This window comes from Anarrhichthys ocellatus, unplaced genomic scaffold (assembly GCF_004355925.1).
Source record: "Anarrhichthys ocellatus isolate YVR2014 unplaced genomic scaffold, GSC_Weel_1.0 scaffold33, whole genome shotgun sequence".
NCBI classification, from domain to species: domain Eukaryota; kingdom Metazoa; phylum Chordata; class Actinopteri; order Perciformes; family Anarhichadidae; genus Anarrhichthys; species Anarrhichthys ocellatus.
Genome location: NW_022280063.1, coordinates 4,456,731 through 4,478,222, shown reverse-complemented (window position 1 = coordinate 4,478,222; position 21,492 = coordinate 4,456,731). Strand labels below are relative to the sequence as shown.

General features: G+C 41.6%; 2 protein-coding genes across 8 annotated transcripts in view; one reads left to right on the top strand and one right to left on the bottom strand.

The window, feature by feature from the left end:
• The window catches only part of nampt1 (nicotinamide phosphoribosyltransferase 1), a 15,377-nt gene extending 8,633 nt beyond the window's left edge, over positions 1-6,744 (bottom strand). Inside the window, exons 1-4 of the mRNA XM_031865613.1 lie at positions 6,558-6,744; positions 1,880-2,036; positions 411-605; positions 78-127 (exon numbers count right to left, since the gene is read on the bottom strand). Of these exons, the coding sequence (XP_031721473.1) occupies positions 78-127; positions 411-605; positions 1,880-2,036; positions 6,558-6,611 (456 nt within the window). The 5' untranslated portion in view covers positions 6,612-6,744. The remainder of the gene's footprint in view (positions 1-77; positions 128-410; positions 606-1,879; positions 2,037-6,557) is intronic.
• A 1,216-nt stretch (positions 6,745-7,960) lies between these two features.
• gsap (gamma-secretase activating protein) overlaps positions 7,961-21,492 on the top strand; it is a 30,018-nt gene continuing 16,486 nt past the window's right edge. For 4 of the 7 annotated variants that reach the window (XR_004213380.1, XR_004213382.1, XR_004213381.1 and 1 more), the window contains exons 1-22: positions 7,961-8,251; positions 9,273-9,343; positions 10,304-10,360; positions 10,467-10,536; positions 10,865-11,097; positions 11,483-11,552; positions 11,758-11,807; positions 12,157-12,282; positions 12,415-12,471; positions 12,586-12,632; positions 12,761-12,846; positions 13,011-13,013; positions 13,504-13,581; positions 13,666-13,752; positions 13,995-14,087; positions 14,298-14,466; positions 14,919-15,009; positions 16,767-16,836; positions 18,884-18,963; positions 19,185-19,265; positions 19,665-19,787; positions 20,000-20,055. Coding sequence is in view for 4 of the 7 variants with exons in the window: in XM_031865509.1 (XP_031721369.1) it covers positions 8,164-8,251; positions 9,273-9,343; positions 10,304-10,360; positions 10,467-10,536; positions 10,865-11,097; positions 11,483-11,552; positions 11,758-11,807; positions 12,157-12,282; positions 12,415-12,471; positions 12,586-12,632; positions 12,761-12,846; positions 13,011-13,013; positions 13,504-13,581; positions 13,666-13,752; positions 13,995-14,087; positions 14,298-14,466; positions 14,919-15,009; positions 16,767-16,836; positions 18,884-18,963; positions 19,185-19,265; positions 19,665-19,787; positions 20,000-20,055 (1,886 nt within the window). In the remaining 3 variants the exon portion in view is untranslated. The remainder of the gene's footprint in view (positions 8,252-9,272; positions 9,344-10,303; positions 10,361-10,466; positions 10,537-10,864; positions 11,098-11,482; positions 11,553-11,757; positions 11,808-12,156; positions 12,283-12,414; positions 12,472-12,585; positions 12,633-12,760; positions 12,847-13,010; positions 13,014-13,503; positions 13,582-13,665; positions 13,753-13,994; positions 14,088-14,297; positions 14,467-14,918; positions 15,010-16,766; positions 16,837-18,883; positions 18,964-19,184; positions 19,266-19,664; positions 19,788-19,999; positions 20,056-21,492) is intronic. The other 3 variants (XM_031865511.1, XM_031865512.1, XM_031865510.1) reach the window with 3 other exon arrangements.

The following is a 21,492-nucleotide window of genomic DNA, read 5'->3' as shown; positions in this document are numbered from 1 at the left end:
ACACACACACACACACACACACACACACACACACACACACACACAAATATATCCCACTCAAGAGAATATACACATACAGAATTCCAGCTCGAGAGCTCATTCAGCAATGTGGTCGGAGATGGCACAGCTAAAAAGCGATTAGCAATAACAGTTTATTATTTTCACCTGAGGAAATACTTTGGCAGTGGAGAGCGCTGTGCTCTCTCCAAGGTGCTGAAACAGCACCTCTCAATAACACAACTATTGCATGCACATCTTCTTGGCTACAGAAGTCGACTGTGATTCATTTGTAGTAGCTGAAACTGAATTTTAAGAATGTGACCCGTATGACTTATCAGAAGCTTGCCCTGTTGCACTATTTGTACGTATTGCATGTTCCTGAGCACGTCTCTCTCAGCATGTTCTGGCACCTGTGAGTAATATGTACACCTGTATACCTCCCACCAGCTTTTTCCTCAATAAACCCATTCTTGAAAAAAAAAAAAGTGTTTTCCAAAATACCTCCAAAATGTAATTCCAGCCCTTCTCGTTGAAGACGTCATCCTGGAAGTGTTCTCTGTATACCTCCTTGGCCTCCTGGATCTTCTCCGGGGTCACGACCTTTCCTAAAGAGGAGGAAGGGACCCAAAATAGTAAGCGTTGATTGTTTTTACACTTCAGTTTTTTGTGTGATTTAAAACAAACAAGATATACGGTGTTAAGTCTGTGAGCTTTGAAGCTGCTGGTAGGAGGATTCTGTTACCCTTGGACAGAGCCAGGCTAGTGGTTTCCCCCTGTTTTCAGTCTTTGTGCTAAGCTAAGCTAACATGCTGCTGGCTCCACCTTCAGATTTTGTCATACTGATATGAGAGTGATATACATTTTCCAAAACACAAAACTATTCCTTTGACTTCTTGGTATAGAACACTCTCCATATAGGGAGAACAAATGACAGAGCGTGTCACTATAATGCCAAACGTTAAAACTCCCTGTCGTGAAGTTTCTTTTGAAACCTAATATGGTGATATATATATGCTTTCACTTTGACTCTTCCTTTGCTGCACCTCTCCCTCGATGAAAGTACAGTCAGAGAGATTAGAGTTCACTCCCTGACCCGATGTAGAAGACTAATGACGCACACTTTATGGTTTGATGAGCCGGAGGACCGCGGATGCGTCTCTAATAGTCGGGCTAATCATTGAGCGCTGACGGACGCTCTGCGCGGACAGCTGGTCTTTCTCCCTCATACGGTGAAAGAGCAGCTGTGCTTTTGTCCCCCCCCCCCGGCACCTCTGCTCCCGCACCATGAAATCCTCTTAAGAGACAGGAGGGAGATGCTTTCTCTCTCTCTCTCTCTCATGCCCCTCAGGATCACACTGGCAAACTTAAACATTCACCTTTTACAAACTTGAGTTAATTAAAGCATAGAAGTTGAATGCATTATACTTTGCCTCATTTCAGCCTTTTCTCCTTCTTAACCTGCTGGCTTTGTGTTATTCTCTGCACAGTCTAATCAATGTGAAGCACATTGAAACCTTCCGTTTTGTTTTTTTAAGTGCGTATAAGGACTGTTAAAAAAAGCACCTGCCCTGAATCTTGAGCCAGCTCCAGGCATGCACTTCTGCATCTGACCCTGCACTACTCTGACCTTGTCCCGGATGGGGGGGAGGGGGCTCCAATGGGGACCAACAATGCATCACAATAAGCTTTTGGTATGCACCCTGATTGCAAGCTGTACTGGGCAGCTCCCACAGAATGTTGGTGAAAGCATTATGTGCAGAGTGGATTTGGTTATGTTCCCCTTATATAATCAGCTGACTGGAAACACATTTACATCAACACAAACAGGAAGAATTGGTAACAGCGTTGGTGGCTTCATAGGGCAAAAACCAGGACTCACCTTTCAGGTATTTGTTGAGGATGTACTGGAGGCCGTAGAAGACGGTCTTGTCATATTTTACTTTTCTGTTTTTGGTGGGGTCGGTCCTCCTCTCGCGGCACTCGAAGTAGGAGTACACTTTACTCGTGTTGGGGGGGTACTGTTTGTAATGCGTCACCTGCAGGGAACACGAGACACGATGAAGCACGGCGAATTTAAAATAGAGCTTTTCTGCCCTGAAACCTAAAAAAACAAACCATTGTCAATGAGCAAATGTTTGCGCTTACTGAACTATTTTTTACTGAGGAGGTAAGAAAAGAAATAAGCTCATAGTATAAAAATACTGGATTGACCCGCCCTTCAGAGGAACTGACGAAAGCTTTTATGTAAACACTGAAACACCTTTAACGTTGCACAGTATCGCTAGAATGTTGATTACAAGTCCGATCACGCACAGTTTTTTGGACGCAAATGCAACAAAACATATGCCAAAGCAAATCAAATTTGAATTCAGAAGCTCACTGCCAACAGACACGGTCCCGAGAGCTATTCGGGGTCACAACTCAAAGATTACGGAGCGCTGCCAATGTGGTGATTATCTGAGATTAGAGCAAACATTCCAGTTCAACAAAAGACCCATCAATCAATCTATTGTATTGGACCAAATAATACAGTGCTAAGATGTCACAACCGGGGCGAGAGTTTTCCCCACACGTGCACGCTCTCCATTATTCTGTATTATTCAGAAAATGGGAGCTTCCTGTGATCTTCTTATCCACTAAACGGACTGATCCCTTAAACATCTGACATTCAAAATCAAATGTGTGTCATCAAATAGTGTGTGAGACGTGTGTCCAGGCATGTCTGTCTCTCACTCACTCACACACACAAAGAATAAACTGTTTCAGAGGAGCTATATCTTAAAGATACAAACGCGTATAAAAAATCCCAGCAGAAACGAAAAAAGATGTGTCAGCTGTCATCAGTTAAATCCAAAAATAAGGGATTTCCACAGAGCACACTGGAGCAACTCCCACAAATAAAGTTAAAAGTCGACAAGAAGGTAACAGCTACCGCTCACTCTGCCATTTTGTAATCCGATATTTGCTTTCAGGCTGATCTGCTTTCAATATCCAGACGAAATGTAGATTAAAAACAATTAACGCCAACGCATTTACAACCACAGGACTCCAGAGACGCCAAATGGGTTCAATCTCGCTGTGTAATAAGCTGCACTCACTGAATATCAATGGCGAAACACTGCAGGTCTACCAGTTGCTTTCAGGATACACTATTGTACGAGGAAAGAGAAGGTCATCGTGGGCCTTGTCCTTCTTTTGAACACAACCTTGGGGGAAACACTTTCTTACTGTTGTAAATACATAAAAGTTTATGTTGGAGCCACAGATATAAGCCTGTGAAAATGGTCTAGAAGAACATAGAAGAAGGCATTATCCAAAGCGACTCCTGGCCGTTCACAGTTTGTGGAGAGGAGAAGACATAAATGTCAATGACCTACTCAGTTTCTTTGACCCCTGCCTCTGTCCTTTCCTCTGGGCCTTTGAGGACTCAAAATAGACTCAAGACACACAACATGACACTAGGCCTGGCCACGTGTGTGTGTGTGTGTGTGTGTGTGTGTGTGTGTGTGTGTGTGTGTGTGCAACATTCATTGGACCGCATGCCAATGTATACACACAAACAAATGCAACAGTGTTGTTTGCAAGGCGCAGACACTAGCCAGGCCTCTTTGTGTATTATCTAATGCAGTTATTCACTTATTATCTGATATAGTAGTATAATGACGAGTAATAAAATGGAAACCTTCACATTATAAATCAGACTATGTAGCCTCTGTGATTTGCGAGTTTTGATGTAAGGAGATCTGGCTTATTTCAACGTGCCACCCATTAAAGCTGCACAAATCGATGAATTATATTATCAATGGGTAAAATAACTACGTGCATTCTGTCACTAGTTGTTTAGTGACAAACCCGCTGGGGTTCATCACCAAAACTCTGCAGTTCCCTTCGGCTTTAAGCATCTTTAAGCTTTTACGACCCTCGACTTTGCGGTTTTGGTCCTTTCCAGGGAAAGATGCTCGGAATGACTTTAAATTAGAAACACCTAAAGCTGCAATGATAAGACAATTTTCAGGCATTTTATGGACAAAACGATTAATCGAGAAAAAAAAGAAATCAGCAGCCTAATCGACAATGAAAATCACCGTTAGTTACAGCTCTAGACAACTGAAAAGCTGACTCTGTCTGAACTTTATGGTGGTGAAGTAATTAAGAATGCAACATCACCCAAATTACTAAGTTATACTGACTGAAATAGAGACACACACAGTACACAACAGTATAGAAAGTCCAGGTGGAGTCAGTCATCTTCTGTTATTTTAAAACATGCTAATTATTTCACTGTGGCCCTTGTATGATTTACTGCCGTGTCTTGAACATGAGAAGAGAAAGAAATCCTGATCTGACCACCAGAAGGGATTTCTCTCAGGTGCATCTGAAGCAGTAGCAGCTGTTCCTGTGGAATAAAGCCTAATGGGACCGCCCCTTTACCTAAATGTCACAGCTTTAACCCTCACTGTAGCCATCCTGCTCTGTGAAAATGTGTCCTCCACCCCAACCTACCTACTTACTCACTGTAATTCTCTCGAGATTTAAGAGTCACAAAAAACGCCATGTTACATAAATGTGGTCACATGCAAAAAAAACAACACCACAATGATACTTGTGTATCCAGACAAAAGCTTGGCTTTTGGGGCTGAGCCATAGGGCATTCAGGTGCAAATAGTTTTCACGTCCTGTGGACAAAGTGTGTGCGCCTCTGGTTGTCGACTGATCTTTCTCTCTCTACAAATGGTATTGCCATGCACAGTCAACATACCGTAATTAAGGCACACCCAAACGCATGGTTAACTGCAGGTGAATTTAGCACACTATATGGAGGACTCCTGTCCTGAGACAGCTGGGCCTAAACGACACACATACCTGGTATCTAAAGGGAGCAAATGCAGCCTGCTTACCGCTCGAGAAAGAGCACTTTGGGAGAAGTGCGTTTCCTGAAGCGCTATGAAAAGCCATTGAGGGGTAAAGAAAAGCGATGCTAGACCATCCCAATTTCTACGAGGGAAAAAAAATAATAGATGTTTTGATAAATCATTGTTCTTTTAATTGCTTTTGGTAGGAAGATTGTGACTGTGACACCTTCAGAAGGAGTTAACAGGGAAAGTCTTTTTTCCTAAGCAACTTCTCAAGACTTCTCAACCTTGACATTCTTTATGGAGATAAGCTACGAATATATCTGAAAAACCATGAAAATGAAACCAAGACGGGACATTTCCAAGAAATTGAAACCGAAAGTGTAACTGCACCGTGTTAATAATAACTAAGTACATATCCTAGAATTGGAGTCCAGGCTACACAAATATTTATTACCATTCCAACGGTAACGCTACTCACCTACAATAAAGAGTTTCCTTTATGAATCTAAGAGCTTGTAAAAAATGTTAGACTATATCTTAATGGTGGAAGGAGATCTTAGGGGAAAGCAATAGCTCCATTACACGATAAAGCACCCGTTTTAAATGACCAAAACCTCAGACACTCTCAGAGCCTGGCTGAGAACCAAAAAGAGTGCATTACAGGTTCATTAACATACACTTGTTCATCACTCTGTCAGAGAGAGATATTATAGAAAAGACACAGCTTTCAACGCAGTAAATGTGCATGCATTTAGTTACATCAGACTATATTCAAAAGTTCATTCTGCATTCATGCAGTTGTTATGTGATCTTATTCTGGACCTTTCAGTTTTGAATGTGTTTGTCGCTTGTTTTTTGTCCTTCAAACTGAACCTCTGCCGGTGTCCCTTCCTTCTCTTTCGTTTCTGCCCTTCTGTCCCATCAACACCGTCGCGAGACTGCTTTACATGGAAACAGTCCCGCGCCCCCACCACCATGCTACGTGCGATGGTACAAGTGCATTTGTTGCCCGGCTTTCATTGTTATTTAGCAATAGGACTTATTGCACTTTAACGTTACCCACTGTTATATTCGCCATTAATGCTTTAAAAGGCCTCCATTCGCCTGAGTCACACAAGCACATATAACCTTAAGTTACGTGAACACTGACTCCTTGACTTTCGGTTTTGATTTCATGGAAGTGAAGCATTGCCACTTTTTGCGGCTAACCACATGCCATCGGCTAACATAACGCCTCGGCTGGGCTCTTGAATGAGACTTTATCCGTGTGCAGTCCACCTTGCTATCACCCAGCACTTGCTAGCCAGACGCTAATATTAGCTCTTTTTAAAATATCAATCCCTTTGCGCTCCCGGTGAGCTTAGCAAGCTAGCTAATACAGCTAGCTTGATACCGCTATGAGTAGCACAGCCGATGGCGAAGTGTCCTCGCAATAACCCGATATACTTATTTTAGATATAAGCTAACGTTAGCTCAAATGGGGATGCCAGCCTTTTGAATTTGGTACCCGAACTCTCCTCCTTTTCCTCCTGCCCATTCGGCCTGATGTGATCCGACGGAGACCCGGCCACAGAAAGCGGTTTGATGGCCTTGGGACCGTTGATGAAACCACCTTGACTTTATACATTTTCATCCATCAGCCGCTCCTCTCCCCCCCGGCCTCCCTCCGTCTAAAACCGTCGCCGAGTATGCCAACATTACCTTGTATGAATCGGTCGCTAGCAATATGCTGAAGTCGGTGTCTCTGTGCTCCATCTTTTCCCCTCCTCGGTTGTGAGTCAGTCGCAGCTGTCAGTGTGTTGCGTGCGGTGCTGCCGGGGACCCCTCCAGCCTGCTAGTGTAGCTGTGTGTTGGGGGGAAGCAGGAGAAAGGGAAGGACGAACCGAGAGAACCGAGCGGGGGAAAGGGCGGGCGGACTGTGTCGTCACAAAAAAAATCCGGCATCACTCGGCTATATTCGGTTATACTCGGGCCAACCCAGTTCATCCAAAGACTGTTAATACTTAAGATGACCCCTCACCCATGAATACAAGACACCCAAGGGTAAATAAGATATTATTTATTTTTCATATCATCCCATCATAAAGAAACTGTACACTTAAATAAACTAATCAGTCTTAAATATATGACTATTTTCATCGACAAAGGGTATACATTTTGGAATTTTCTTTATTCTCAAGCAACACAGCATTTAGGAGACTTTGTATATTATAAGAAAAAATGACAGCTATGTATCTACTGGAAATAATGCACCAGTTGTGGGTGTCTTAGTGGATTATTCATATTATTCTATGTAAATATAACTAACGCAATAATATAATAATATAATTTAAAAATGTAATAGTGACAAGTACAACATATACAATTACAACCGTTCCAAAATGAATTCATTTTGAAACATTATTTATTACAACTTTCAAATTGTGTGCCATCAGATGGGATGGTGTGGGGAAACTGAAGAACATAAAATCAGCTAAGTAGTTAATAAAATAAGTAAACGCCTTTTGCTATGGCACCTTTGGATGTGAATGACTGCTCCCAAAAACAGATTTAAAAACAATATTCAGTTTGTTTAGAGCACGGTGAGAAAGTAGAGCAGAAGGGGGCAGTGTTGGTAATCAAATACTGTACAATACCAGAAAGTACATTATAAACCTCCCTTGAGGTATCTTTTTTATGTGTCATATCTATATCATAGTGTCGAGGTAAAAATACACTGAAATTGGCTTTTTTTTCTACATATATACTGTAAGCATAAAATCTATATTTTTGGCACTAACGAGCTTTTCACCAAAAACCACAAAACATACACACATTTTCCATACTTTAATTGTAAAGCTCAAACTGTCAGACTTCCAGTGAATTACATATATCAACAGCTAGTCCCCCGTCTGTCTGATGCCAACCACTGTGCACACCCAACGTGAAGTGCCTGGCTGGCTGAGTCCCGCACCCATTTAGCGGGACGGTGACAGATTCCATCCCGCTGGACCGACCCTTTCCTCGGCCTGCGGGCAGCGACTCTCCCGACCGTCTGCTCCCTGAGAAGGGAGGAGCTAACTGTGGGACAACGTGACATTTCCGCATGTCAATTAAAAAAAAACACAAGAGGAAGAAGTGGATATGTGCTGCAGTGCTTTCAGTTGTACAAGTGCCCAAAGTTTAACATGTAGTTTCGGTCACATGATGCCAAGCCCTGAACAGACACCGTGCAAGGTGCCACCTCTTCTCAAGGAACACTCACTCCGGAGTGTTTTTTAAAGCTTTTTGAGCTGAAAGCAAAAGGAGAAGACAGAAGGTGTAAACAATGCTGAAATTTAAGCCAACATTTGAGCTGCAGAGAGATGTGGTGTCTGACATCTTCAGGAAGGAGGCATCGGTGTGCAGGGTGAAAGGTGAGGCGTTCAGGTGTCCACGGTCAGATATCTGCCTTTTCCGTGTCAAACTGTTTTCTAAACATTGTGATAGTTTGTATCGCTTTGACCAATAGATAGCTAACAATGCTAACAAGAAGTGTCTTGGTTTAAGTCCGACCTGCCACTGTTATTACAGAGTCTAGAGCGACTCTGACTGTGTTATACATTTGTGTTATACATTTGTGTCAATTGTGCGAAATTGCATCACAAATATCTCGGTGAAAATCTATCTACTGTCCCATAGTTTCAGTTTCCAAAGTAGAAAAAAAAAACTGAATCACCAAGTAGTTAAATGTTATTACGTATGTACCAGTAGATGGCGCTATTTACTTTTCACATTTCCCTTCTAAATACTTTGTAAAGAAAGCAAGTCAATTAAGGAGATATTACGTCATGATGGAGAACAATTCCAAATTGAAAGATTAACTCCAGGAAAAAGTTGTAAAAAATATAATGCATTTCACGAATATCCTGAAATATCTAAAGTTGCATGATTCCAGCACCTACCATCCTATATTGAATTGGAGAAAGTTTAATATGAATTTAATGGAATAAAGATCATTTCATTTCCAGTGTGTACAATCTCAGTACCAGTTACTGGTTGACATGAATAATACCACACTTTTACTAAGCAATCACACGTTTACTGTGACATTGTAAGAAATAATAGCTCTACATGTATGACACTTTTACCCCAAATTTCCTACCGAGTACACAGACACACCATAACACACAGGTTGAAAGTGATGCGTGTGACAGTGGTGCGTATGCAGCATCATATTATCATAACATTAAGCGGCACATATAGAGATTCCTGCTATGTCGTTCATCTACACATCTGGGCACTTTACATGTGAAATAATAAGTTATTATACAGTGGAAACACACCAAATAATTATTTAACATAACACTTAGTACGTTCACCATGAGCAGTACCAGGGATCCTAAAATACGACATGATGAGACGTATAAGTTCATAATAATGATGCTGTGTCTGCAGAATACTCTGCAGCAGTGGACACTTGTATCCTAAACATTGAGAGAGATGGGGGCATCCTTTACTCATGGAAGGTAAGTCCTGCAAATCAATTGTTTTCTATATTGAATGTATTCGTTAAGTCAGAGTAATTATTATTTGAATCTACTACACTTTCCAGTTTAGTTGTGTGACAACCTGCATTGGTCTCACTTCTTTTTACTGTCGCTGTCATGTCGCGTGCATTGTCTTGTCTTTTGTTGCACTTAAGCTATGGATTACTATCCAATGTTTCATACAAATATACTGTTTATTTGTTTGTTTGTCTCTGTGCAGTGGAACATGTGAGTAGCTCCGTGTATGTTAAGTATAACACTATATGCATAGTGTTTGCCTGACTAGTCTCTATCTGCTCTCCCGGTCCTTTTATTGAAGTCATAGCGAGTGAAATATTCAAATCCCAAATGCCATTTTCTCCACCATTCATCATCAAATGGACACGACCAAATGAAAAAAAAAAAAACACTCTATTCTTTTATGCAGATTTCTCTGTAATTCTGCATGACATTTTTCAGAAACCTTGGGATCCTTGCTTGAATTTAAAATATAGTTCTGTGTGCTGAACCGTGTTTCTCTGCACAACATCCATTTTTAATGACAGATCCACCAAAAAGTCAGTGGGTTTAGTAGGTTAAAAAGACAGTGTGCAGCCTGCAAAGAGGAAATAATCTCTTTTTTTGTGTGTGTGTAAGGTTCACAACTTTATGCATTCGCGGCTGTGCCTTGGGTTTCAGAATAGACTCCTTCCTTTGTTTTTCAAAAATCTTCTGAACCCCCCAAAACCTGGTGAATCGCTGGTTTGAAGTGAAGCAGCACTGTTTAGGATAATTAGCAAGGTTAGGGAAGGTAATGAAGAGGTCAAGCATGACGTGCCACACACATCAGTGTGGTGGAAGACACCAGAGGGACAGTAGGTTGACCCCGGTCGGGACAGATTAGGATTTTCCATCTCCGAGTTTGATCGATTTAATGACCTAACTACTGTCCTCTGATAGGGAGCAACAGGGACCACCAGGATTGGGAAATATGACTCCAACACCAAACAGAACAAGGTACAGTGTGTGTGTCCCACATCGCCTTCACTTTAGTGCAGCAGATTTTGCTTTTGTGCACGTGTGCACGCCTGTTCCCATATGGCTGTGTATTCTCTCCCAACAGCTCCTGTACACATTTGACAAGCAGGTGTGTGTCAGCAGCTGTTCACTGAACAGTGAGGAGACGCTGTTAGGTGAGCCTCTGTAGTGCACAGTTAATGAATTACCTGCAAATAAATCTGTCCTCTTGACCCCCAAATTAGGGAATTAAGTGAGCGACCTGAATTCTGGTCTAATTATCACTTTCTTTAGAGCAGTTCAGTATCCTTACAACATTACGATTATGCAAAGTGGGGACCCAAAAGAACGAGGCGAGGGACACAGTTTGGCGCACATTATTGACTGTAATGGAGCCAAATCATACTTAAAGAAGTGCTGATTTAGTGTAGTCTCTGGGAAATACATTTAAATTAAGTCACAAGACACCTTGACTGTGCTTTTTTTTTTTTTTTCTCCTCTCAGCTGTCAGCTTGGCACAAAACACCAGAGGAGAGGAGCGCCTCAAACCAAGTAACACCTCTTTCTCTCCGTGTCAGTCACAGACCATGACATCGACCCCCTCATGTTGCCTTTTTAATCTTTCTTCTCACAATCCTTCTGCCTTAGTATCCAAGTGTCTGACTCTCCTGATTGAAATCTATCCCATCAACAACACTAAAGTCCTGAAGGCAGTAGACTGCAGGGTCAAAGTGCAGGTAGAGTTTGTGTGTGTGTGTTTTTTACGGCAGCCACGAGCTGATGTTGCAGTTGTGGTGCTATTTGCGCTAACAGTGTATGAGTGTTTATTTTGCAAGCTTGCTGAAAGTGCTCTGACCTGTGGTTTCCGTTCTCTCTCTTACTCACTTTATCACATTTTCTCTCTTTTCCTCAGCTATATCTTTTTTTTTTGTAAATATTATTTATGTATATTTATCAACTCCTGCCTGTTGGTTGCTCGTCATATTGCCAAACCACAAATGTAATTATATGCCAAGAATGTTTAAGGGCTGCATTAAAATATGAAAATCAGCAAATAGATTTCTCCATCTGGTAACTGTGAACCACCAGATGCTGACTCATGCTTTCTGTGGCTGTCCCTAGTTCCTCAATTCAGAGACTGACAGGAGATCAGTGCTGGAGAGCCACCTGCTGCTGCTGACTGAGGACGGATGTGAGTCTGCGTGCCCTTATGCTCGTCTGCCAGTGTGGGCTATGTTTCCTTAATCTGTTACGAAACAGATCATCAAATTCAGAGATATATACATAATCTGGCTTTTTGAATTTGGAGGGGGAAAAAAAAGAAAATCAGCATTCCCCGGTGAAAACACGACATTGGATATGGCTGTGTTTATGCATAATCCTTCTGTGCTTTTCAGATGTGGATCTCTATCACGTTCTGCTGACAAAACAGGAGGGGTATAGAGTGGTACGTTGGACTCTACATTCACCACATTGCTCACTTCAGCCAGCTCTTTTTTTTCTTTTTTAATCGTGGATAGTTCCCACAGTTTAACTATAAATTGCATAGAGGGTTTTTTTTTCTGGTTAGTGGGCTTTGTGCAGGTTTCTAGAGGTATAAATCCTGCACATATCTGGTAATTGATCAGGAAAAAGGTTGGAACGTATTTACATAAGCCAGTGCAAAGAGTATACATGGTTCTGACCTAATTCCCGGAACATAAAACTACACTGTGTGTTGTGCCCTCCTGGGGAGCTTTGCATTAAGAATGCAGTGAGTCTACAAAGCTGAATATCAATGCGTTTGTGTGAACCAGGTGATGGCGAATCCCGAGCGTTTGTCCAGAACGACAGAGAGAATAGTTGAGGACTTCTGCTGGGCCCAGTGGGACGGACACGCACAAAGAGTCTACTATGTCACCCATGATTTGACTCACACACAGGCATGTACAACTGTACTTGTGAGGACAATGCATTGAATTCATCCATAAAAAGACTGTTTTATATATATATATAGCACACAACTAATTTACTTTAGACAATAACACGAGATCTGTATCATGTGTGTTTCACAGGACAAGTTCCTGATGCGATGTGTTCAGTTTCACCCCAACCATAACTGTGAAACTGTGGTAAGTCATCTCCATGTCTTTTGATTTTATGACTTACTTCTCTTGTGCACATGTTTTTACCATATGTTACCACTATAACATACAATTGTCTTGCTTTATATTACTCTACCACAGTTGGAACTCCCATTAGAGTTGCCTGCTAATATCTTCCGCACAGTCAAGTAAGGCAACAACTACAATTACAGTTTAAATATAGGAATATCTTTTCTCTTTTCCTAATTTATGAGGTTAAAAGACCCCAAATATTCTGATTTAGTTTACTGTGTGTGTGTGTGTGTGTGTCCGACAGGTTTGTAAATTTGGGTTTTGACCATTATCACGTGGAGAAACCAGAGCAGGAGCCCGTTAGGATGAAAGTGTTGACAAACAGATTAGGTAACACATCCACACACACACACACACACACACACACACACACACATCCTTGCATGAATTATGTGTTCTCACACTCAACAGATGTACATAAACCGAAGTTCCAGCTACATGAGTAATTCTGTATGCGTGTGTGTGTTTTTGCATTTTCTCTTTGTGAAAACAAGAAAGTAAGTCCCCTTCACATCTCAGAAGCTATATGTTACAATCTGCAGCACATAATTCACAATCTCAGTGATGATACGATGATCAAACGATTGTTGGAAGAGTTTTATTCCAAAATGAGGTGCTGACCAATGACTATCAGGTTAATATGTGTCCGCAAAAGTCAAGGTTTTATAATTGGTTAAATTATTTAATTATAATATCAGATTAAAAGTCATTTTTAGAATGTTATTTATTGATCAAATTGTTGATTGAATCTTTGATTACTGTATCAATCCCTCATCCCTATTCCTGTCCTCTTACTGATCGATAGGCCTTTAAAAATCTATTAATATTAGGTATTAATATGTGAAATATTTGTCCATCCAAATGTATCACAACTGATTGAATTTCTCATTGATTATCTTGAATAATTGCCACGGATGTGCATGATCCATTCTTGATGTCACGTACCGTGTGATCCATAACGACTCTGTCCCTGTGGTTTCATTTCAGGAAGCATGTGTGTGTGCTACAGCCAACCTCTTAAAGACAAACAGGAACTGATCTACACTGTGGTTTTAGTCCACAAAGGTCTGTATGCTATCTAATGCTCTCCTGGCAAAGAATCTATAGTACCTATTTTTTTTTTTATTGCATTTTTCTCGGCTCCTGCAGACTGCAGCAAGACGTTCAGAGTATCTCTGGGCGGCGACCAGTCGCCACAGAAAGCCACACAGCTCCATCCGCTCTTCATCCCGATAGGTCATTGCACACACACAGAGATGCCAAACAGTCACACACACACCTCAGAATCGTTGTAAATTCAACTCAAGTGTGTGACCGTTTAAGGTTGACTGCCAAACATTCATTCCTTACCCTTTTGCATTCAAACCAAACAAATACAAATGAGCACATGTATCCTCATGCGAGCTAATAAAAGGTCTGTCGTGCATACTGCATACCGATACAAAATATTAGTGATTCTGTGTTATTTCTGTATGTAGGTTACCACATCCTGGTGTATCTGCAGGGCTATTTCCTCCATTGTATCAACACCAGGCAGCAGGAGATGCTCTGTCACTCCCTTTTCCTCTCAGGTAAAACAAATCCTGTCTGAGCTGAGTGATGGCTGTGGAGCAGTTTGTTTACCTCCTGACTCAGCTGCAGTACATGCTTCTATTTTGTCCTGAAATGTTTGTTTTAAAAAAAACAAAAAACATATAACCTGTACAAACACAGAACTGTAATTGCTATTTGATCATAGAAATAGTCTTATTCTCTCGCCTGTCCCTCTCAACAACCTCAAGGTCGTGACGTGGACTTGGGCCTGCAGGGTCAGTCAGCTAACGTCACGGTGTTGCATGCAGAGGAAGAGTCCAGCGGCAGTCTGCTGGACCTGGCCAGCGGGAGGATCTACACTGCTGAGCTAAGCCCTGCCTTCCTGCTGCAGATACTGCGGTCAGACACTCCCTCTAGGTGAGCATGATTCGGAACATTTTGTGGAAATGAAGGATTTATGTATACTGGGGTTGTTATTTATATACATAGAGGCCTCCTCTATGTATATATACTGTATATTTTGAGAGAAGAGGGGAATATAGTTCGGCAGGAGGCAGACAGGTGGAAAGGGGACATTATTTTTTGAGGTTATTTTTGTGAACACACCCCTGCAGAGTCTTTCTGGAATAGAACAGCTTGAGCTTGAACCGTGGCCAGCAGATTGGATTCAATCCATCCTGCTCAACAACAATGCATCAGTGACCCCTTGCTTGAGTTTTTTTCTTGCTTGTTTCTGTCCTATTCATTCATTTATTCACTCTACTGTTGGCTGTTGGCTGTCTGCCTGTGTCGCCGGCCTTCGTGCCTCTGTGTTAGTATTCGATTATGTTGTATGAAAGTAAATTTGCCGTATGTCACCTCGGTCCAAGGTGTCCCAGCAGTAAGGCTGACCCTCAGCGCCTGGCCGCCCTCCACTGCCTGCTGGTTTACATGGGAAATGACCCAAACCTGGAGCTGAAGGTACAATGAAGGCAGGACAAATGTACTGACGTTTAAAGCAAATTTACTGAGTTTCTGTGTCAAAGTCAGCATCAGGTAAACCTCAGCTCAATAATATCTCCTTGTTAAAGGGAAAGACTAAATGCAGATGTGAGAGAAGGACAAAAAGAGGCAGAAAATCTGATGGAGAGTCATCTCACCTTTAATAAAACCTACATGGTTATGTCACTGTAAGGGGCTTTCCTTCAAAGAAAATGAACAGCTAAGTAAACAGATAAAGGTGGAGACGGCAGCTCTTGTGCGCTTCTGTGTGAATTCAGTGCGTGTCAATCTTGAGTTGAAGGTGAGGAGATGGAGGGAAGACAGAATGCTGTGATAACACATGAGCGGAGAGAAGACAAGTGGACAGAGATCACACAGAGTCCAACAGAGACAGAAAGGGGCAGATATTCTGTATTTGGGCGCTGACCATGACTCAGAATTTATTAGTACACCTAAATTAAGATGTTCCAGCTGCTCTGATAGATTGTAATACATTCTTTCTTTCGAGGTTATGTGAGTCACCAGCTTCATTAGTGCGGCTAGCACTGAGGAATCGGACGCCACACATACCTCTTGTATTCTTGGCGGACTCTGTTAATGGGGCCAGCAAGCACAAACAGTGGTGGCTTTAATATACTGTAGGTGATTGCTTGCTAATACTTTTTGTTTGTTTGTAACTTTAAGAGACTGCTGTGCAAATGCAGTTCTTCTACTCCTACCTTTCTTTTTCTTCCCCTTCACCCAATTGTGATACAGTATTGCTTTTTCTGGACTCACACTGACTTTAGAAACGAGATATTTTTTTTCAAACAGCAGACAAATGGGCGACATAAAATGAGTTTTCACTCTGATGCACTGTGGCTGCGAGGTTTTCAGGGATTCTTTGAGGACATCATTCATTTTTCATGTTTTTTTTCTATTCTTTTGGGGCACTTTCGCCTTTATTGGACAGATGAAAGTGTAGAAATGGGGAAGAGAGAGAGAGAGGGGTGTGACATATATTAAATGGCATGCGCTGTAACCACTGGGCTAGCAAGGCGCTCCATTTTCATGTTTTCTAATGTAAAAATCAGAATACCCATCATCCCAAAAATTAACTACAACTGTATTATAACCAAACAAGATACCCACTGTTTAAACAAGAGTCTATAGCGCTGCTAGCCGTTTACATCATCATGCTCACAATGACAATTCTAACATGGTGATGTTGGGCAAGTATGTTTACCATATTCACCCTCTTAGTTTTGTGTAACCTGCTTTGGACAGAGCAAGACTCACTGTCTCCCCAAGCTTCCAGTCTTTATGCTAAGCTAAGCTAATCGGCTGCTTGCTGCTTCATATATATTAACAAGAGTGGTATCATCTCATCTAACATTTCAACAAGAAAGTATAGAAAGCTTATCGCAAGCCAATCAGAGCACACTGGGCTTTTTCAGGAGGAGGGGCTTAAAGAGACAGGTGCTAAAACAGAGCTTTGTAGACAGAAGCTGACTACTAAGTATGTTCCGACAGACAGTATGAGAAAAATATTGCGTTTTTCAAACATTAAAGCATGTAAACATGTTCTAGTTGAAACCCAAAATACAAGTACGAACCTTAAAAGGAGCAGGATATGTCTCCTTTAAAGGATAGAAAATAAACTAAGGATATTGAAAGATGACCATGTTGTACAGCTGTCATGTTGCGCTCCCAACACACTGACACCTGTCTCGTCTGTGTTTCTATCCTGCCTCTAGATCATCGAATGGCTGTATGACAACATGAACGCCTTCGAATCCTTTGATCAGATCCAAGAGTTCATTCTAGGTCAGTGGCAGCTGAAGCGTATGGACGCAAGTCTCCCGAGTTTCCCTTCTTCCTTTTGGAGTCTAGCTGCTCTCTTGCCTTTTTATGTCTCCTTCTGCCTGTGGTTACCAGACTGCTTACATCCTGTCTACACAAAACTGACTTCTTTCATCAACTCTGTTTGCCTCTTAAAACTCTTTTCTCAAACTTTTGCCCGGCGTCCAACGCTGGTCTGATGAGTCTGAATTAGAGAGAGACTTGTAGCTTGTACAGAACCATGTGAAAAGAATATGGCTAAGTCCAAGTCAACACACAGCAACACATTTGAATGTCCCACAGTGTCTGTCTGGAAAAAAAAATAGAACAGAACACCCTATTCATTTAGTAGTTACGGACACACTCATCACCGAGAGAGGAGATGATCACATTAGATGTTGGGGCACCTTGCCGCATACATTTGCATAGTATTGCTGGAGCTACTTTGACTTGCTCTAAGATACAGAGTTCATATTAATACAGGTGTTGCTGCACAGCATACGAAGACCATTAAGTTGACCTCATAAATACAAGATGAGTAACCTGTGCTCACTAATATATCATAGTGATTGTGGTGGGACCCGAAAACAGGCCAACTGATGCAAGGGAGGGCATCAGTTGGCCTGAATAATATAATCAGTTTTAACAATATAGAAATAGACAGAAGTATGCCTACTGAATCCTGAAGAAGTCAGGACACAAGTCCACACTTCGTCATTTTAGCCCTGTATGATATTATTATGATATTCCTATAATATCTCAGTCGGGGCTTAGAACACATGTGGCAGAGTTAAGGGACATGCAGTGATCTTAGAATACTGTACCAGTTAAAGCACCACATTCTAGCATGTCATTTCTAGTATCACTTGATGGTTTTGCTCCATTGTTCTTTTATCTCTTGGCGTACACAACATGATCTTATCATTCATATCATATGAAAAGAAATATGTTCAAAATACATAGCTTCTCAACAGTGAATTTGGTATTTTCTCATATGAAATCAGTGTAATAGTATATGATAGCGACTGTGCGCCCCAACGCTGGATCACCACATTCAGCCCGGTGTTACTGGCTTTACGATGGAGTTTAGAAACAAAAGGTCACGCAAGGCAGTAATCCGCACGATAATCCACCAAACGACGACAACATCAATATCACTTGAGCACAAAGGAGAGCTCACGCCACGGATCTGAATTCATCAATAAACAAGATTTGACTCTGTCAACAAAGCTACCGTCCTCACTGTCAACAATTTGGCTACAGTGTGAACAACATCAGCAGTATTGCCGGCTTATCCCCTGCGCTAAAATTAGGAGAGCGGTTTCGCAGCCATAAATCCACCACAATAACTGTGGTTTCTGTGTTACTGTCACACACAAAGATGTCTTTTTTTTAACTTGGCTCTGTGTGTTTGTCAAAGATGCCTGGTTCAACAAAAAGGTAGAAAAGCGCAAACACGTTCTCTGAACCGTAGCACAGTATCCCTGCCGTGTACAGTGTTCTGCAATTTATGTAACCTACTCATGTGTGTCGAACTAGATTCACTACAAAATTAAGCATATTCGAAAACAAAGGTCAGAGGGCCTCTTCAAAGGGGTACCAGACAGACAACGCTGCAGGAACACCACAATGCCACCGGAATAGAACGGTACAACAGAACGGCACACGCAAAGCTCACTGCACCATATCAGATCTAATAGCATGCAGTGGGAGTTCTAATAAAACCCGCCATTGGGCGGGACCTTGGTTACAGGGCCTAGTTTGCCTTGTAGTTATTCTAAGATAATCTTTTCACTATCAATAATCCAAAGCTTCTTGGCCTTTTGGCTAAGTATAGAACTGCTTCCCAGCAGCCCACTGCTCTTAAATACTTAGGGTGGATTAAATGCAGAGATCAAATCTAATGCATACCTGTATGTGTATAACTATTGAAATAAAGTTTAGGATAAAAATTCTGCATAACTGTGATACATTAAATAAAAGTCTGACTGTACTCTCTCGCTCTCTCTCACTCTCTCACACACGCACACAGCCTCTTTGTACAGAATAAGCTATGAGAAGTCCCTCAGCCTGGACAAAGTCCTGCCTTACTCCTCTGTACTCGACAAGAAGGTACCACACTTACACACACACACACACACACACACACACACACACACACACACACTAACACAATTCAGCATGCATAAAGACATAAAAAAAATAAACCATACATGTGGATATGAATGCCAAATCAGGACACACTTGCAGTTCTATTTCTTCTTTTTTGCCTTGAGTAGTACACACACACACACACACACACACATGCTTAAGTCTGTCTTTGTGTGTTCTAGGAGATACTAGCGTGTCTGTTGGAGATCCCTGGTGTGTTGTGCACCACTGAGCTGCATATTGAACCTGTGTTCAAAGGCAAGGTAACGACATACATTTTTAAATGCATGTATTATATTAAAACTGCTCTTAAAGTTATTATGAAGCTTTGAGAGTCTGACTGTCGACTCTGTTTCCAGAACCAGTTAATAGAACTTGCCCTGCAGGTTGGTGATTAAATGGAGACAATTGTGTGCTTGTTACATCGCATGTTACGCATACGCTGGGTACACGTATGATGCAATGTTGGGAAATGACTGCAGCCGACTTCATTCAGACTTTCAAAAATACATTTATATGTAAAACAGTGTGATTTTATTATATCGTGTCTATTTGCGTGCAATTTTTCCTCAATTGCTTTGCAGCAATGACCTTGCTGTGTCACTGACGGTGTTGTTTGTGTGTGTGTGTGTGTGTGTGTGTGTGTGTGTGTGTCTCTGCAGGCCAGAAGTCTCCAGGGTTTCTGGTTAGAGCTGCAGTGGAACACAGAGAGGACAAAATATCTGGATGCTGTTCCCAACCCCAGATACAGAACCTCACACATACAAGCTGACTGGGAGAAACTGGTGAGTGTGTGTCTGTGTGCGTGCGTCAATAAAAACCTCTCATGCATACTAATGAACACAAAGTGAAACAGATTGACGGTGATTGTTTCAACATGCTTGTTGTTGTGAGGGATCAGAGAACGTGCGCGCGTTTCTCTCTGCATACCTGTGGGTCTTTGCTAAACAACGAGAGCATGTTGTCAGCCCTCCCATGATGGTGTTGCTTGTTTCAGAAGTCCGAGAGGAGACCATCCAGCCACAGGAATAACATGGAGGAGAACACTAAGAAGTAGGTCTGCCGTCCACCGGAGCTTCGTTAAGAAAAGCACATCACTCCAGATGCAGAGAGGAACGCATGACCGCCCCCTCTGCACGGTGTTTTGCTTCACTGTTTTCTCAAAATTGGGTTTGAAAAAAGTATTCAATTTGTGCACTTTAAAAACCAACAGTTGCTATAAAACTGCTCCACGGACTCTCCCAGGAGAGGTATAGAAAAACACACTGAGCTGTATCCATCCATTTATTATGGTCAGTTAACCCCATAATAAGATTGAAACCAACAATGCGTTACTCCGCTTCTCAATACATTCGGACTTCATCAGCCTCTGTGGCACTCGGCACACTGGTTCCTACTGAAGATTTAAATCTTTTAAACGTGGGTTTCATTTCAAACAGATGGGCACTGTAGTTTTTAGCTAATCTTACTCATACAGGAGGAGATTTGTTGCGGACCATTTTACAGCTGTGGATTAATACACAATTGGTGCTCTAAAGAGTAGTTATAGCAGCAGGGCGGTGTATGTGGGATTTATTTAAAATAAACTACAGTGGCCATGTTCCTCATAATGAAGGAACATGCCCCTCAGGGTTTGTTTTTGTAGTTTTTTTTGACAACAGTGAAGCTCTACGGCACAGAGGAATAAGAAACATCAAGCTATGTCTACACAGACACTACGTGTTAGTAGAATCAATTCATTATTGGTTTTGGGCTTTTCATGGGGTTTTGTTTTTTTCAATAACAAAAATACTGAATATCAACAGCATTACCCTTTAACTATGCTTAAATTATGAGGTGGTGTCCCAGCTCAGTGAAGTTCGGAAGCATAATCAATCAGTTGAAGAATAAAACACAATAAAGATGTGAAATGAGTTTAAAAGCACTTTTGGCTTTTTACATTAGTAAAACTCCCTAACTTCCCGAAAAAAGAATGATTAGATTATTTGATGCATCCTGTCTGGACCCAAAATATGATGAATTCTCCAATTTGAATGCCCCTTTGGCAGCCTTAATAGATGTGCTTTTCCTCGTAAGGCAGAGTGAATTTAAATGTGCAGGAGTTCAGTTTCCATAACCCGAGTCAGTGTAAAACCACTGACTACAGAGAAGAAAAATGTCTGTTCTCTGTCTGCTCACAATGTAAATGTCCCAGCGTAATTACGTGGGCTCTTACTTCTGCTGCGGATGCTTTGCTCTCTTTGAAATAGACTGTCTTTTACCACTTTCACTTCTGATTGTAATTCTCTGCACAAACTCCTAAAACTAACCCAGTGCTCTGTCGTATTATTCACAGGAATGACCTGTGTAAACCCTGTTTACTGGTTACTCTTTGACTGTGATCCATCCCCTTTCATTTGAAATACCTTAGAAATGAGAGTGCAACTGGAGCCCCCCCAACCGTTTAAGATCAAGTGACTTGATGATGTATGTACCTGTATGCACCACTGA